Source organism: Pan paniscus, chromosome 6, assembly GCF_029289425.2.
Source record: "Pan paniscus chromosome 6, NHGRI_mPanPan1-v2.0_pri, whole genome shotgun sequence".
In the NCBI taxonomy this organism is placed as follows: domain Eukaryota; kingdom Metazoa; phylum Chordata; class Mammalia; order Primates; family Hominidae; genus Pan; species Pan paniscus.
Window position 1 is genome coordinate 144,311,577 of NC_073255.2, and position 20,022 is coordinate 144,331,598.

The window sequence follows — 20,022 nt, forward strand, 5'->3', positions numbered from 1 at the left end:
ATTCCTAAAATAATGGAAACAGGTGATAATTAACATTCTATCAGTTTAGCCACATGTAATGTCTTCTATTTTGTCAACAGAGTCCAGCTGTTTTATCTACTTAAGTCTAAAAGAAATTTATCCTCATCATTAAAAACAGGAACTTATTTATAGGTAACTAAAATTAATAGAAATTTAATTTTAAATATTTTAATTTTATTTTTAATATTAAATTTAATTAAATTTTTTAAAATTAATTTAAATATTTAAATATTTAATTTTACATATTCAGTACTTGTACCATTATTTTCATTTTGAAAATGTATCTATCTTATAATGATTTGGCTTTATAACTTATAAAGACATGAAACTTACTTTATCCTTTAAAATAATATTTTACTAACAATATTAGCGTGTAGCTACATATCATATTTAAGAAACAGCAATCTACTAAGAAATGTGCCCAGGTCAAAAATAGAATAAGCCAATTGAAATAAAATATTATAGCAAATGATCAGTATACATCTATCAAATAAAAGGGTTATGAAAGGTGAAGACCAAGTAGTAATCTCCAAAAGTAATACAATGATTACTGATTGAAGTTTTATACCCGAGACTAAGCTACTATAATGAAATGTTTAAAAAATATTTTAGGGTATTATCACCTTAGGTCAATCTAATTACTATTTTGAATGAATGAATGAATGAAATGAATGAATACCCAAATGAATGAATACTGAAGTCATGACAATGTTTAACACCTTGAGATGCTCACAACAATTTGGAATACCCAGAGAAGATGACTTGAATACAAACAAACTATTTAAAATTCAATGTGGCTCACAGTAAAGATGCAGTGGGTTTCTATTTGTAGAACAAAGAATCTCAATCAAAAACCTATATATGACTAAAATATTCTCAAATGCAATTATCAAGGCTTTAGAAAGCATATATACTTTTTACTATGTAATTCTTTCCTGTTCCCCCACCTCCCTGCATTTTTTTTAATGTTTGGCATAAGTGACCAACAAACCAGAATAGAATACACATTTTTAAAATACTAATTTACACATATTCTATTTAAGAACAACATACAACCACTCATAAATTTAGCCTTTTTAAAAGTGTCCTTTATATAAAACAGTGGGGAGCGGGGGAAATCCCTGCTATACATATGAAGCACAGTTTAAGCCCAATACAACTGACCAATCAAAATTAGTGAATACACTGCATCTCTCTGCAGTGGAGAGAAGCGACAAGGTAGGCTGTCATTCTGCAAAAGCTGCCCGGAACAGGCTTTCCTCTGAAAAGCAGTGCCGTTCCTTTTTAGAAAGGCTGAATCTAAATGTTGTCTCTGGAGACGAGAAGCCTTCAGTATGTTAAATTACTTTCATTATGTATTTTCAGATGCTTATTGATTCCACAGTAGGAAGAGTGAGAGACTGCAGCAGCCTCTAAGCAGCACTACATGTTCCATACATTAGCAGTACTGCTGAAACAATGGCACACTACAGACACATATTTTCATTAAGGTCATTTTCGAAGAGATGTTTATGACCCTCTTCCCCCAGTCCTCTACTAACAAGTGAACAAAATGAATCAATCCAAACTGGAAATGCTTCAACTACATCAAGAATTTATCAAATCTTTAGCAGAGGTAAGATTTGTTCCTATTATAGTATACAGCTGCTTTTGAACCGGCATAGTTGGGGTAAAAATTACTTTGAAAAATTTCAGCCTAAATTTTAAGAGTTTGTTTAATTCTACTTATTGTTAGACATGTATTTTAAGATCTATTTCTTTTAAGACATGCTACATTTTAAATGTAATTTTTTAGGATGCATTGTTAAATACAAATATTCTTTGTAAATTCATTATGAAGACAGCTTTTGAGTCACTTCAGATATACTAAATATTCTTAATGTAATCAGTACAGTTTTTCTCCAGTGTTTCAAAAATGCTTATGTTTCTTAAAAGAACTAGGTTTACTATTTTGCTGTTACTTATTACTTAATTTTATGTTAAGTTTATTATTTGGCATGTTCATTGAAAATTAATTTGCAGTTACAATTTTTATTACCTTTTGTATTTCAACCACATGAACAATTCATCAATGGAAATTTATAGTATCTTATGAAATCTGTTTTAATGAGTTAAAATTCAAACCATGTGCTAATAATTAGGCAAGTTACAATATTTTTAGAGCAAAAAATGTTGTTAAATTTATTACAAAGAAGAAATAACAGTATGTTTAGTGTATGCTAATTGTTCATCATCTCTGAAAATACAGGTTAGCTTCTAAAATGAGAGCAGAAATTAGTTTTAAAAAATATAGCTTTTCTCTCACAATTGTATTTGAAATGTGAACTCTATTGTTAAATAGCATAATATATACAATCTTTATTAGGAAAAAAGACTTATTTAAAGAAACTTAATTTTATGCATATAGCTGTGGCTCTAATAATAACAGTTTGGTTATTTTGATAACAAATACTGGATAGTTTTTAAACAAAACTAAAGTAACTTGCAATTAATTACAAATTATTAAAAACCCTATTTCTTAACCAATTTTCTTCTTTTCACAAGGGCCGATAGCAGCTAATTCAGTATTTACAACTGACAATATGAAGAATGCAATTGACTGAGCATCTCCCTAGCTGTCTGAACTACGAACTGCAAGATGTTCTTGCAACACGACTTTAAGACATTAAGGAGTTAAAACCAGGGAATAGGTCTACATTACTGATGGAATATAAAAAATCAACTGTATCCTAAGAAGATGCTACATAAAATAACCACAAAAAGAAAAACAATATAACTGTAAAAGCCTGAAAAGAATTTTTAAAAGGGGAAGTTTATACTTTCATATACCAGAATTGTGGAAGTTACTGATTCTGGAAGACATAATGAAACATTAATTTCCAAAAAGAAAAGAAAATACTTTATCAGCACACAAAAGGAAGATTTAGGAAGTGTTTTCAGCACTAAATATTCAGATATTCATATCAATTGGTATGACTAATGGATTTTTCTATCTGACTTTTATGACCAATTATGTATCCTCTTCTAATGAAAACAAACAAAATTAAACAGCAGATGGTTTTTATCAAAAGGACATGGCCTGGATTTATAATATAAAGCAAGTTATGTGATCAAGAAATCATTTCAAAATAGTGAGCACTGCTATTAAAAACAGATTTACAATGGTAACAAAAGGATGTCTAAATATATTTTAGAAGCTACAAACGTTATGTTTCCTTTTTTGTTTTCACATATTCTGGAAAATAAAGAAATATTATCATGTACTCCATCAAAGGGAAACATAATTCCTATCATCTGAGGAAATTCCTCTTGGCCGTGACTTTTTAAAGCAAAACAAATACAAATATTATGTACTGTTCTTTAGAAATCCATCAGCCAACTAAATCTCATAATGCATGCAGTTGAAGTATTGGAGAGAAAACGAAAGAATTCCTACAAGACATGAAATAAAACACAGCTACTTCACTGTTGTCAGGTAAAAATTCATGTCAAAATCTGTCAATGATATCATGTATCAATTTGCCAAAAACTGTCATAGTGAACCAAAAGGCCTATAAGGCAACAGCAAACAGGTAGGTCAGAAGATGCATGCACCCCACCACACTGTTTAACATTTACGAAAGAACAGAATCTTGCTCTAGAGAAAATGTATTTTTCTTAATCATCATTTAACTTGACATTTCTGCTTTATTTAATTATAAATCTAACTGATGTGACAAAGACCTGATGTTTAATCTGTCAGTTCAGAAAATTTGGCACACTTAAAATTTTCCATTTTTATAGGATTTCAATGTTAGCTAAGACCTTAACTTACTCGAATAAATATACCTCTAGTAATACTTCATACTAATTCAAAAGAAATAATGTTACCATTTGTGTTTCTGCAATATTATTCCCAAAAAAAGTGCATAAATAAAACTGTATTCTAAAACTTGTCAAATATAACATCAAGTGAAAGTTAACATGAATTTTGAAAATTATTAGCTTTTATAATTTATGTTGAATATGATTTTGCAGTTGAAATGCTGTATTTGAAATGTGAAATATAGTTGGTTGTATGAGTTCATATTTTAAAATGAATATACTGATTAACTGACATTTTAGCCCAGAACATTAGACATTATTTTTTACAAATTATTCTAAACCCCTATATATTAAAATATAGATTTGCATGAATTAGCAAAAGCGTTTGTATTTTTTTTAATTTTTCTTCAAAATTAGACAATGGGTGATATATACAAAAGGCTTCACAGGTAATGTGTAACTTTAAAAGCTTCCTCAAAAAACGGGCTTCACATACTCCTTTTCCCTAAAATTTCATCTTTTACTTTAAAAACTCAGTTTAAACAATGTCAACTGATATATTCCTTTAAACTACTTCAAAAATGGCTATTTCTTAATGTGATATTAAATTTCAATTTTCTGTTTCCACAAGATACAAGAGGGTGTGGTCACAAAATAAATCATTTCATAGGAGTGATTAATGCTCTTTTACCAAGCTTTGTAGCTTTTTATTTTAGCATAATGTCCCACTTCTTCTAATTTTTAAGTTTGCCAATTGCAAAGTTCAGTGAGCATTGTAACTGTGATATGTAAAATATTAATCACTGGCCTATTTCTGTGGGAAATAACTCCAAATATCACCAAGCACATTGTTGACTTCTGAATATGAATTCAATCAACATGGATAAAGCATCTCAAACTAGTGCTCTGTACCATTTGTCATTTTAAATGAACATTTGTCCTGTTCATTTGAAATCTCACAGGAATAATTACACCTACACTCATTATGCTAGAGCATATTAAAATAGCATTCATTTGGTACCTACTCACAACATTTAAATGAAATTTTAAGACACTGGGCTGAAATTAATTTTGTATGCTAGGAAGTTTTATCATACAAAAATACACTTTATCTCAAATAATAAGCTTGAAATACTCAAATGAGAAAAGCCCTTTAGCATATTAAGTAACTTTGCACTACAGGGGAACAATTTCCATAGTTATTTCTTCAAAAGGAAAACACAATTTTCTTTTATATCAAAACAATGCAAACTTGATGGTTCTTAATTCTACATTTTCTATTAATAGTTTACAAACTTAAAAATTAAACTAAGTACACAATTGAAAGATTTTTTTTTCTTACAAAGAACACGTTATACGTCATTTAAATTGCCAAATATCAAATAGTTTATTCTATTTCACTTTCTAGGGAAAAAAACCAACTGCTCCAAAAGAATGTGTTTTTCTCCCATTCTGGAAATCAACATGCAGTCTGAATCTAACATTACAGTGCGAGATGACATTGATGACATCAACACCAATATGTACCAACCACTATCATATCCGTTAAGCTTTCAAGTGTCTCTCACCGGATTTCTTATGTTAGAAATTGTGTTGGGACTTGGCAGCAACCTCACTGTATTGGTACTTTACTGCATGAAATCCAACTTAATCAACTCTGTCAGTAACATTATTACAATGAATCTTCATGTACTTGATGTAATAATTTGTGTGGGATGTATTCCTCTAACTATAGTTATCCTTCTGCTTTCACTGGAGAGTAACACTGCTCTCATTTGCTGTTTCCATGAGGCTTGTGTATCTTTTGCAAGTGTCTCAACAGCAATCAACGTTTTTGCTATCACTTTGGACAGATATGACATCTCTGTAAAACCTGCAAACCGAATTCTGACAATGGGCAGAGCTGTAATGTTAATGATATCCATTTGGATTTTTTCTTTTTTCTCTTTCCTGATTCCTTTTATTGAGGTAAATTTTTTCAGTCTTCAAAGTGGAAATACCTGGGAAAACAAGACACTTTTATGTGTCAGTACAAATGAATACTACACTGAACTGGGAATGTATTATCACCTGTTAGTACAGATCCCAATATTCTTTTTCACTGTTGTAGTAATGTTAATCACATACACCAAAATACTTCAGGCTCTTAATATTCGAATAGGCACAAGATTTTCAACAGGGCAGAAGAAGAAAGCAAGAAAGAAAAAGACAATTTCTCTAACCACACAACATGAGGCTACAGACATGTCACAAAGCAGTGGTGGGAGAAATGTAGTCTTTGGTGTAAGAACTTCAGTTTCTGTAATAATTGCCCTCCGGCGAGCTGTGAAACGACACCGTGAACGACGAGAAAGACAAAAGAGAGTCTTCAGGATGTCTTTATTGATTATTTCTACATTTCTTCTCTGCTGGACACCAATTTCTGTTTTAAATACCACCATTTTATGTTTAGGCCCAAGTGACCTTTTAGTAAAATTAAGATTGTGTTTTTTAGTCATGGCTTATGGAACAACTATATTTCACCCTCTATTATATGCATTCACTAGACAAAAATTTCAAAAGGTCTTGAAAAGTAAAATGAAAAAGCGAGTTGTTTCTATAGTAGAAGCTGATCCCCTGCCTAATAATGCTGTAATACACAACTCTTGGATAGATCCTAAAAGAAACAAAAAAATTACCTTTGAAGATAGTGAAATAAGAGAAAAATGTTTAGTGCCTCAGGTTGTCACAGACTAGAGAAAAGTCTAAGTTTCACCAAATCCACATTCAAATGAGTTTTAAATTTAAATTGTAAAAACTGATATTACTGCCAAATATAAGAAAAATATTTTAAGTATTGGTTATGTTGTAAATTTTCAATGTGAATGTCAATTAGATAGGTCATATATATTCAATTTCTTCATTACTTAATGTATTTGTTGCATGGCAGTTTGTTAAAGTACTATCATGTGTATATTTTGTCAATATTATGTCCAACAGAAAATATTCATGTAAGTCATATTTTTTAAGGAATAAATACATAGCCTTAAAACAGTGTATAACTTTAAAATGTAACTGACATAGGTATCCTTGCTTTATTTTTTAAGTTAAAATGCATTGTTTCTAAGCCACAAACTACAGATATATTTAGATTACAACTGGAGTAGCATTTTAATCTAAAAACCAAAATTATGGGCTCAAAACAATCCAGTATTTTCCATACCACTATGCTATGTTTCCTGGTATAGTGTATTTGCTATATTTGATGCATCAAAAATAATTAAGTACGTATGAAGCTTTATTCTTTTAAATGTAAAAAATCATAGAATTTATCAAAATTTTAAAATTAATGAACCAAAAAAACCTCTGTATACACACCAAAATAGAGAAACTTTAAAATTCATGTTTACTAGGAAAAAAAAGATTGATTTTCTAAGTTCAAGGACAGTATGCCTATAATATACAAATGAAATGAAACTAAAGGGAAGGAAGAATACTAAAACACCAGCCTCTTTCTTCCTTCCTCACTTTGCTTAAGTCTAAGCCAAATGCTCTGGATTAATATAGTGCAATGATTTAAAAAAAAAAAAAAAAAAGAACAGTACATCAAAATAAGCTGACTTCCTAACTTTATTCAACTCAGCTCTTTTGTATAATAGAAAGTTAACTACCCAAATCTGAATACCAGGAATGAAAAAAAAAAAAAGACTTTAAATCATTATAGAAAAGTCTAACAAAGCCTCTAATTTTAGATACATACAACTTTAGGGTAATACACTTTATACAATGTTCCCACCAAATCATAGCTCCCAAGTAATTCAAAATGTAGTTGTTTTATTTCCACACTGAAATCACTAAGGTAACAATAAGTCTTGTCACTTTTCTACCATACCATCACTTAATTTAACTTTAGGCATTTTTCTCTCCCACCCTCAACTCATGTGGGAAAATCATGAAATTACTAACCCTAACTACAGATTACAAGAATTGGGAACCTCATATCAAACAAATATTTTCCAATTGTTATAATGTAATAATCTATCAATAAGTGTCAATATCACTATCAGAAATTTAGCAATAAGTTATTTAAAATAGGAAAATACTGCATTGTAATTGGTCAGCTGAGCAACTTTTATTCTATTTTCTGAAACTGTATCCACTAAACCAAGTAGCAATTCATTTTTAAAGAAAATATTAAATGTCTAAAAATTCAATAATATATCACTTTTATATAAATAAATGAGATTTATCCAGTCTAGTTTACTGAATACCTAATCCTTGGAGAAATGAATACCATGCAGTAGCTTGAACTCACTAAGGTTACATGACAAATTAAATAGTAATTTACATCTGATAATAATGTTAACATAATGTCAAATCTTGGCAAAAGCCCAATTTCCTTCTGTCTTATTTTCTACTGTTTTTTGGAATTTAAAAAAATGCTTCAATTTGACAAAATGTAGCATAAGCAAGTAAGATATTTTCTGAAACCCCAAAGAGAAATTAACACTTCAGGCACAAAAGGATTAAGAAAATTTTCGTTTAGTAAATACATTTGGCACAGACCAGCTCCTAATCTTCTTTTATTTTTTACCCCAGGAAATAAAACAAGCTTATTAATATCTTCATTTAAGAATTTAAAAAATGAATTTTATAATTGGACTCCCAAGCATAAATTAAAATTTTAATATCTAGTTTTATAATCTTAATAAAAATTAGACTATTTTTAGAACCTTCATATTAAGAAAAACTCCCTTGTGTTTTAAATATTTTTACTCTTCAGGTTTATAACTATGCCAAAGAACTCAGTATAAAAAGAGATTTCTAATATATTTGTCTAAACTGCTTTCATGCCTTCTTGTCCTCTGTAATAAGAAATTAAATAAGAAATAAATGGTAAATATTACATTGCCCTTTAAACTGCTATCATTTCTATACTTGACACTGAAGCAGACATTTAACAAGCATTTTTGACCACCTGTAATGATCTTTCAGGTATACAAAAGTGCATCAACTGATTTACGACAAAGAAAACTCATACCTATCAGAAAACTTCTAACAGCTTTTTAATGTGCTAAGTAGTATATAATATGTAAACCAAAATAATATTTATGTGTTAAAAATTTAGCTTCAAGAACAAGTCACAACTATGTTTCCAACTACTGACCTCAGCTTAAATGTGAGAATGAGAAGCTTAGACAACTTTTTGTATTAAACATCTGTTCTATGAAAAGATGAAATATTTCTATTTTCTTTACGTTGGTCTTCATTACAATGTGTGAATTTTTCACCTTATTTCAAATAATTTTGCTCAAAAAAGCATTAAGGCTAATTCTTCCTGTTAGAATGAAAAAATTAAAAATGCAAAAGCAATAGAGGCAACAATAAACTCAATATGGGATCTTTCTTAAAACTAAATTTTTCTATCCATATATCATAAATCATAGGCATAGATATCAATTTCTACATAGTTAATTGGGTCAGTTCTTCCAAAGGATAAGAAGCCCTTAGTAGCCCTTAGTAGGGCTTATTCTGCATAGTATTTTAAATACCAACCAAAGATGAGCTCAACAAGATGTGGTACATTTTATTTGCTTTGTTTTGTGTGTTAATTTAAGGGAGTTGTTACTCTACCAACTACTACTGAACAAATGTTCAAACTTATTGTGAAGGTAGAATTATTTATAATTATATGTCTTTTAAAAGGGCCATTCATGATAATTCTGTACTTCTGACCCAAGTCAATTTTTAGTTGTATGTTCTATTCTTTCATCCTTTAACTAAAATAACAGTAGTCTCCCCTTATCCGTGGTTTTACCTGCTGCAGTTTCAGTTACCCATGGTCAGTTAGCATGGTGAACTCTGTGGTCCAAAAATATTAAATGGAAAATTCCAGAAATAAACAATTTATAAGTTTTAAATTGTTATATTTAAACTTATTTATAAATTTATGTATAATTGTACTACTTTATTATTAGTTGTTGTTATAGCCTACTGTGCCTAATATATGAATTAAACTTTATCATAGTTATGTATGTATAGGAAAAAAACATAGTACATGATATACTATATATAGGGTTCAATACTATCCATAGTTTCAGACATCCTCTGGTGGTCTTGGGATGTATCCCTGAAGATAAGGGGGGACGAATGTGTAGCAAAATCTCAGTTCCTTGGGCATTAAAAACCAGATTCCTCATTGAACTGAAATTAGACTTAAGGGTTAAAAAATCTAAAATCATTAGAAAACAGGACCTTAGTAGGGCTTATTCCACATAGTATTTCAAGGCTACTTCCCAAAGTCAATAAAACTTTTAATTTTATTGCATTTCATGATTACACAATTAAGTAAGCTTTGTGATTCAATTAGCATTTAAAATCTTACAGAAAAGAGGCATTTTGGCAGATACTCTGAATTATATGAAAGAGTCATTACCCTCAAGAGCTTAAAATCTAGAGTCAAGGTATTAAAAAGTATGGCATTACCTAAAATCAGAGGTAGATGTGGTAAATACTATAAAAGAAGAATAAAGTTCTTAATAGACTTTAGAAGAAAGGGATCATGTTGAATTTAAGAACAGTAAAAAGAAAAACATTGCTGAATAAAGCTGCTGCAGCATATTCTGGAAGAGCAAATTGTTCTTTGGAAGAAAGGTAATACAGTAGCGAGAAGTTATCTAGAAAGTTAAATTTGGGTCATAAGACAGAAAGCCTTCTATCTTATGCTAGAAGAGGTATCTGAGCAGGGGAATTACAAGGTGAAAAAATGAGCTTCAAAAAAACAAATAAAGCAGCAATACATAGAATTGATGAGACACAGAAGATAGGAAGCTGCTGCCATCACCTTCATAGCTAGTGAAAGGCCTGGCAAAAAGTGATGGCACTAGCTTGACAAGGGAGTGTACAGATGTGACAGGCAACGTGAAGGCAGAGTCAATATTTACTAACTAGCTAGGAAAGAAAACTGGCATAAGAGACTGAAGAATTAAAAATGATGACCATAAGGAAGACCATAAGAAACAGATTACCCGCAATACTCAAATAACTATTTAATTATGCTTTGCATAAATTACATTGATAACACAGGCAAAAACAAAAAGAATATCTGGCAAGGCAGAAAACTCAATGAAGGAAAATAACATTAAATAATGTTCTAGTTATTAGAAGCTATTCGGAATGAAAATTTCGAATTGACATTTTAAATTATCTACTTTATATATTTTTCAATTGGTTCATTCCATTTTTCCATTAAACACATATTTTCTAACAACTATTTTAACTATAAAAAATACACAGTGAGAAAATACCAATGTATATGAAGTGAAACACACAAATGTCATCCTTTGCTTTTTTCCCTGAATAATTTATTATGGGCATCCATCCAACTCTTTATAAACATATCGTCCTCATTCTTTGTTAATGGCTACATAAAAACAGTTTTTAATTAAAATGTTTTAAAATTGCAACATTTCTAAAGGACAATAGTAATGAAAGGGCAAATAAAGCTTTTTCTGTCCATTTAAGTGGCTTCAAACTGTATTTCAAAATCATGTTAGAAAATTCACATTTTCAGTTTCAATTAAAAATTAAAATTTTTAATTGCCAAGTTACCTTTGGCAACTGAGAAGGTTATATTTCAGAATGAAGGCAAGAAGCAATGGGAAAACCATAAAATAATGTATTTCTTTTATCCTTTTCACTAAATAAGATGAGAAATAAGAAAACTAAAGTAAACTTTGACCAACTATTTTCTTTGTATCTCAGATGAGCACTTGTATGTACTCATGAATGTAAGCCCCCACTCAGGGACTGCAGTGAACTCTAAGAAAGTTAAAAGTTAAAAATGAGTTGACCAATAATAAATGTTAGAAATTTTAAAAGTTCAGATCATATCGTAAAAGAGAAAGTAAGGAAATAAAAGAACCCAGATGAGGCTGGAAAAAGACCTAAAATATTCAAAGATGCTAAGCTCTTAGAGAAATACGAATAGAATACAGAATTGTAGGTTAGAGCTCACAAAAGAAAACTAATTTGAAGATTGACTTTTTTCTAAAAAGCATTCGAAAAAGCAAAAGACACCCCCATTGACAGGCTGCACATACTAGAAATATAACAACAAACAATGCATCATAACAAGCAGAATAAATATTAAATATTACAATTTACAGATATTTAGAACAAAATGGCATTGAAATGTGGAAACAAATGGAAAAGTGGGCTTATCACTAATACAAAAGCCATAACTTTTAAGAAATACTCATTTTTTTAGGACAAAAAGAGCCAAGTGAACGTAATCACAATAATATTTCTTCCCTTGCTCATATTAAAACAACATGTGAAAATAATCCTAAGTGTCTCTCCCATTCTATTCATACATTTTCTACAGGCCTCCATAAGCTGTATCCATGGCTTTCAAATATGACAGCTTTGTACTTGCACCAGCAAGTGGTAAAATGTGCTGTCATTCCTGTCACTGACACCAATATCAACTCCCTGCCACTATCAAACCCTGAAGCATCAAGTAAGATAAGGGAGGTGAGCTAAGTCTGTCTGGGATTGAGGTCATTTTCATCACCCTGCTTCCATGAGAGCAATATGTCATATTTTTCTCAGAGGTATTAAGCAAGGCAGACTACCAAAGCACATCAACCAATTTCTCAGGATGAAGAGAGAAAGTGGCTAGCGAGGATGACAAGGTTATGGGGAAACTGCTTTTCCCTCAGACAGCTGTGGACACATAATACTCATAAGATTTGAAAAATTAAATTTTAAATTTAATATAAAATTTTAAAATATTAATGCTAACAAATGAGAGCACTGGCCATATTAAACGTAGACTGTAGGAGTGAGAAATACATATGGGACTGTAGTGAGGTAATAATTATATATCAACATATTTATACTTCAATCAGCCAGTAATATTATACACAATCCCATATGTCATATACTATAAACTGAGTACACTGGTTGGGTATACTGCATATTGATTGGGTAAAGAAGAATCAAAGATATATATTTCATCCAAAATATTGCTAATGCCTTAGGACAGGTTGAAATATAAAATATCAAATTTACATACTCTGTACTTTAAAAGTCTCACTCTCAATTCTCAAAAAGCTTTGTCTTTTCTTTTGCTGTTAAATTTTTTCCAACTATCACTTCTTACAAACAACAAAATGCTAGCAAACTGTAGCTACCTACTTTATAAAAACTGTCTTAAATGCACACAATACAATAACAGTTGGTAATACTAATGTACTTTCGCACTACTTTTATAATACCTTTATACTGCTTTTATAATGCCTCCCAAAAAAGTACCTGATACATACCGACTGGTAAGTAAATATTAGTGGAATTGAAAACAAATTTTTAACCTCAGACCCTATTGTTGTATCTTGTTTAGAAGGTTGTTTCTCAAAATGTAGTCCACCTCTATCAGAGATTCTGTGGTACTTTTTAAAATGCCAATTCCTGGGCCCCATCTCTGACTCTCTGACTTACTGAGTCAGAATCTCTGAGGTTGCAGTCCTGAAAAAAAAATCTTTTTTTTTTTTGGGGGGGGGACAGGGACTCGCTCTCTCACCCAGGTTGGGGTGCAGTGGTACAATCATGGCTCACTGCAGCCTCGAACTCTGAGGCTCAAGCGATTCTCTCACCTCAGCCTCCTGAGTAGCCCGGACTACAGGCAGGCAACACCATGCCCAGCTAATTAAAAAAAATTTTTTTGTAGAGACAGGGTCTCATTATGTTGCCCAGGCTGGTCTCAAACTCCTGGTCTCAAGCAATCCTCCCGCCTTGGCCTCCCAAAGTTCTGGGATTACAGGTGTGAGCCACCAAGCCCAACCAATATATATTTTAATAAGTACTCTCAGGTGATTTGTGTGCTGACGTTTAAGAATTACTACTTTAGATATCAGAAGACAGACTATGTATCAAGGTGATATTCACGTAATAAATGAAAAGGCACAGAAGCAGCTCTTAATTCAGACTGTACTGCCTTCTTGAAAAAAACTCCTCCATTTACTTCATTTTAACTGATTAAATTTTAGTTGGATTATATATACTATAATCCAGTACTACATTAGATTTCTAAGAAATATAATGTTGTTTCTTTAAACAAGGTTATCTAGACAAAAGCTTCCTTTAAGAACCATATACTCTCAGAAGATAAAATGCTATCAAACACAAAACATTCACCATAAACTGTTATGTACTTCACTCAACCATACTACTCAATTAATTATAAAACTGCATGGCTACTATTTTTCATAAAATTCTTACTCAAACCAGAAGTACTATTCTTGCACATTTTTGTTCATTTCACTATAAAACTTCCACTAAAACATAACTGACATAAAAGAATTACTTCTAAAATAAACTTGCAGTGAAAATACTTACAAATTGTATTTTGTATGTTTTGAACAAATGCCATTCAGGTTAGGTAGAGGTTTGAATCAAACATTTTTCTTTTGCTGTTATTATTTACTTTGTACCATTAATGCAATTTAGTAAACAGTAACCTAATCTTGATAATTTTATGACATCCTTTAAATTCCTATTCTGTATTATAATAGTTTAGGTAACACTGATACTTAATAAATGCCGCAAATGGTATTACGGAAACACTACTCTAGGAACATTTCTTATTAACCCTTTCACTAAGAACTTTTTCCAACCACATCGATATTATCTTTTGTTATTACTTTTGGTTTTTAGTATTTTCATTGATTTAATCATGAAACTAACCTATCACAACTTATTGAAAATGAGCATTATTGAAAATCAGCTGCCAGTGAATACAACTTAAAGACACAAAGACAAGGCTGGGCATGGTGGCACATGCCTGTAATCTCAGCACTTTGGGAGGCTGAGGTGGGTGGATCACCTGAGGTTGGGAGTTCGAGACCAGCCTGACCAACATGGAGAAACCTGTCTCTACTAAAAATACAAAATTAGCCGGGTGTGGTGGTGCATGCCTGTAATCCCAGCTACTTGGGAAGCTGAGGCAGGAGAATCGCTTGAACCTGGGAGGCAAAGGTTGTGGTGAGCCAAGATCGCACCATTGCACTCCAGCCTGGGAGGCAACAAGAGCAAAACTGCATCTAAAAAAAAAAAAGATACAAAGACCATAACTCAATAATTCAGGTGACTGAATATGGCCATGTTACAGAAAAATATTTGCCAAATAATATATTCCAGATAAACAGTGTAAAGCCACTAACAAAGATTCACAAATTCAGTAAGATCCTCCAAAGAGTATGTAACCCAAAACTAAAATAAAAATCATCATCAGTGTTAGGAAGAAAGCAGGGAAGCAAAACTGGTAAATGTTAGATATAATTTTATTTATATATATCCTCCCTTATCCTAAAGATAATATAAAATAACTTTAGCATTTTATTTTTCTTTTTTGAGACAAGGTCTCACTAGGTTGCCCAGGCTGGCCTCGTACTCCTGGGTTCAAGCAATCCTCCCTGCTCAGCCTCTCGAGTGGCTGGGGTGACAGGCGTGCACCATCGCTACCAGCAAGATGACTTTAAGAATTTTAGACACAACTGAACTAAATGAAAAAATAATAAAATCAGAGCAAACAGCATGAAAAGAATGAAACAATACTTGTATCATTAAGTCCTGTATTCTTACAAGAGGTGAGCCACAAATTGCTCCTTATGATTTCTTTTTAATTTTTATTTTAGGCTCTTTCTTTGAATTCTACATACTTTCTACTAGGTCATTTAAACAGGGAAAAGGAGCTGATTACATGTCTCAGCATTGGTAAGATTAAAAACTCCCTAGATGCTCAGTAGAAGTACAAACTATTGGTACTAAGACCAGAGAGCAGTGACTCTCATGGGCCTTCCCATGTCTCTTATGGGTCTTCTCAATGTTTTCCACAACTATATATTCCACAACTATATACACTTAATGATACCTTAAGTCTCACATGGTTGTTTCTTATATCCCTCAATGTATAACACTGGCCACAACAACCTTATAGAAAAGGCAACAAGAAGTCTCACATAGCTAATGATTATAGTTTTCCTCAATGTACAATAATAACATCAAACTAAAGTGAAATTAAGTAAAAAGAATTAGATGGGAATGGTTGTCTAGGTATAAAACCCTCTGCAACTCTGGTTTAATCCAGGGATAGATTCTAGAATGTTAAAACAGTGGATTTGAATCATTTCGTAACACACCTAAGAGGTCAATCAGACTGTGTAGAAAGGGGAGGGTAGTACCTCCAACTGAAAAGAAGACAAGTGTCTTAAAAACAAAAATGGCCTCTAGGTTTTCTAGTACAGTTACCTTCTCCTTCCCTTACCCCACAACCTTCAGAGATTCACTAATTAAGAGAAATGGAGCATGGACTGATAACCTTCAGAAATACCTTCCATAAATATTCTCTCTCAACAAAATTATGGAAAATAATTGACAGAGAAATGGTTAAGTGCAGAACAAAAACTTGAATAGCCACCAGAGCTGAAGCGAAGACTAAAATCTCGAGAATGCCACTCTGTTTTGTGCAGAGGTTGCTGTTACCAAATTCTGAAATAAGCTAAAGAACTGAACTTTCATTAACTAATTTTAAGAAAAGTCTACTTTGCCTGAAGTTTCTGATCCTCAAAACTGATGATTTGATTCAAAGATACAGTTAGAACATACAATAAGAGCTAACTGTGTTCTGAACTACATGATAAAAGACACTACACAAATGTTTTATCACCATTGTCAAATACAAGAAATAAGACCCTTTTAAATACATTATTCTTCTATGGGTACTATTTATATTAACACATATGCTTACCAATTTTACAATGTAACTAGCTTCTCAAACTACATAAATGTTTCTAAAAACTTAGTGAATAACATGTCACAGAATCTAGTGACACAAATACACCAGACTAAATTGCCTGACAACAGTAATCATAAATCCCAGTTACTATAGTATACAAGTCTTTTATCTTGTAAGCACTGAAAAAAATTATAAAAGCACTTTTAAAGGGTCCATTATGATAGCACTTAGCCCTCACTCAACGCCAAATTTGAACATTTCATAAAACATTGGGGTTGTACTTGCTTACAGAAGCAGAGGAGATAAGATAAATATGCCAACATCAATGTCACAAAGCAAAATATCATAAGAATATAAGTAAAGAGCAATTGGGCTCAAAGGAAAAGGAGGCACATGTACCTGGAAAAGCTGTAGAAAACAAATGGCACTGGAAATGAACTCCGAATGAGGGATGAGACTGGCTGATGGCAACAGGGCAAGGACAGCATATTAGGCAGAGGCACAAACTTGGGCAATTATACAGAAGCAAGAAAAGCAAGTCTCCAGGAAACAATTCACTTTGACACTAGTATACTCCACACTCTATGAATGTAGAAACAGACAGAGATAAAGCTGAAAAATAGGTTATATTCATGTTTGCCAGGCCAAAAAAAAATTATAATTTAATCCCAAAGCCTAGAGAAAGTCTTTCTAGACTTACCAGTATGGAAGTGTATGGTGAAAAACATACATTTTCACTTTCTATTTCCATCATCATAGTTTACGCCCTCAATATCCTAGACCACTGTGAGGTGAAGAAATCAAGTCAGAGGCTAGCAATCTCTCACAATTTCCATTTCCATTTACCTAAAATACAATTCTGCTCATTTTCAACCCCTGATCACAAATCTTCAACCAGATACATCACCGAGACTTAAAATACAACATAATATATAACAGAAAATAATTCAAATCCAGATATTGCAGCAATGTCTTCATATTTTTCAAATGTAGAATTAAGATGCCTTACAAATTACTCAAAGACACAGTCTTGGAAAAAAAATGCCAGTGGAAAATGCGTATGTCCAATTATATTTTCCTATTAAAAACTATAAAAAAGAAAACACTAAAAAAATCTAGCTGTAAATAGTAATAAGTGAATAATAACTAAAATGCAACAAAAACCATAATCCCAAGATTTAAAAAAGGAAAACAGACAAACAACTGAACTGCAATAGAAAGTCCATACAAGACTCAAGCAAATGTAAGAATTATTATGAAAAATAAGATACTTCAAATCTGTGGTGAAGTGATGGATTATTCATTAAGTAGTGTTGGAAAAGTAACTAAACAATGGAAAAACAGGGTTTAATGCTTAACCATTCCCAAAGTCAGTGAGTTGTACAACTCCAGGAGGCACAGTTCACATTATAGTCTATGTGACAGTAAATGGTACTGCCTAGAGTTGTGAGATGTGGTTGCTATGTGCCTAAGTTATACCAAAAAAATAGCAGATAGGTAAAAGTAAAATCATAAAAATATCCAAGAATATGGAGGTGAATATTTTTGTAATATTGTGGTGAGGAACCAAATAAATCCATTATTAAGTAAAAGATTAACAAGTATAATTATAAAACTTCTAAAATTAAACCTAAAACATCAAAGAATAAACTGGGAAACACATTTACAACCTATGTAGTAAAGCAAATTTACCTCTACTGTATAAAAAATAGTTACAAACCAACATGGCAAAAGGAAAATAGGCAAAGAATACAAACAGGTAACTCATCAATGAAAAAGAATGACAAACACACAGCTGTTCAACCACATACAGCAAAAACAAATCCAAATTAGAATAAATTTTAAAACTAATATACCAATGTTCACATGTGCTTGGCAAACAATTTTTAATTTTTTTTTAAGAGATGGGGGTCTCACTATGTTGCCCAGGCTGATCTCCAACTCCTGGCCTCAAGCAATCCTCTCACCTGGGCCTCCCAAAGTATCAGGATTAAGGTGTGAGGCACCGTGCCTGGCTAGCAAATAATTTTTAAATGCTTATGACTAATAATTTTGATAAACCTATGAGTATTTTTCACGTTACTACACAAAATATATTTTGTTTTGAAATATTAAGCAAAAACCTCAAACATGACCTTTGACCAAGAAATTCAACTTCTAAAATGTATCATAAGGAAAAAAACTGAACAACTGTGCGAAGATGTATGTTTAAGGATGATCAAAACAGTGTCTATACCAGTAAAAAAAAAAAGTATGACTAAAATAATTAACAATAGATTATTACATAAAGTATTGGATAGTTTTTAAATATTATCCAGCCACTAAAATTATGACATAGATTTATGTTTATTAACATGGCATTATGTCCATAATGTAATCTTAGGTACAAAATAGTATGTATAATAAACACAGTAATGCATAAGCAAACAGTTGAGAGATTAGTTTCTGAAAATGCTGATAATGAATCTCAAGGTTATATCTGTAGTTTTTAATTTTCAGCAATCAACATATGCCTCAATTTTCTAGTTTTCACAATGAACATATATTGTTAATATAACTTTACAAATTAAAAATATTTATAAGAAACATTGTTTTATTAAACCATTGAAAGCATTATGACAGTAGTATTTCATTTTAAAAATATACAAAATTGAGCTGATTATTCCAAGCCCATTTATTTAAAAAAATTTTAAAATATAGCACATGGCAGGCCTTCATAAAAATTCCTTCCTCTGTTACATTTTGGGTCCATACTGATAATAACCAAACATAAGTGTAAAATTATATTATTAAATAAAAAATATATATGAAAAATTGAGCCTGTGAAAATCAAATAAATTGGTCTCCTGGATACAATATTTAGAAAAAGACATTTTCTCACAAAGTACTGTCTAGATTGAGACTAAGTTGTTGACTAAGACATCCAGGTCTTGTTTCTCTTGTGTTTTGCTTTCTGTTATCTTTTATTTATGAGCATACTATACAACATGCTCATTCCCTTGTAATATTTTGAAGAAAGTGAAAAAGATGAAAACATATAATAATTATCAATTATTTGGTTTAAGCCAAAAGAATAATAGGCTGGGTGTGGTAGCTCATGCCTGTAATCCCAGCGCTTTGGGAGGCCAAGGAAGGTGGATCACTTGAGGCCAGGAATTCAAGACCAGCCTGGGCAACATAGTAAAACCCCATCCCTCCACAAAAAATACAAAAATTAGTTGGGCATGGTAGTGCACGCCTGTAGTACCAGCTACTCAAGAGCCTAAGGTGAGAGGATCACCTAAGCCCAGGAGGCAGAGGTTGCAGTGAGCCAAGATTGCACCGCTGCACTCCAACCTGGGCAACAGAGTAAGACCCTGCCTCAAAATATTAATAAAAAAAATTTTTTTTTAAATAACAGCATTTTTCTCATTTCTTCCTCC

General features: G+C 31.6%; 2 protein-coding genes across 4 annotated transcripts in view; one reads left to right on the top strand and one right to left on the bottom strand.

Moving 5' to 3' along the window:
• COG5 (component of oligomeric golgi complex 5) overlaps window positions 1-20,022 on the bottom strand; it is a 362,628-nt gene that overhangs the window by 267,174 nt on the left and 75,432 nt on the right. The gene's annotated exons all lie outside the window — the stretch shown is intronic.
• GPR22 (G protein-coupled receptor 22) lies at window positions 1,217-19,216 on the top strand. Of its 2 annotated transcripts, XM_057302927.2 has the most exons (3): window positions 1,217-1,636; window positions 2,566-3,496; window positions 5,234-19,216. In XM_057302927.2, the coding sequence occupies exon 3, from the start codon at window positions 5,260-5,262 to the stop codon at window positions 6,559-6,561; it is 1,302 nt and encodes a 433-aa protein (XP_057158910.1). In that variant the 5' UTR covers window positions 1,217-1,636; window positions 2,566-3,496; window positions 5,234-5,259; the 3' UTR covers window positions 6,562-19,216. The 2 variants fall into 2 exon arrangements, with proteins under 2 accessions (XP_057158910.1, XP_063462401.1); XM_063606331.1 differs by lacking the exon at window positions 1,217-1,636 and having other exon boundaries at window positions 3,320-3,593.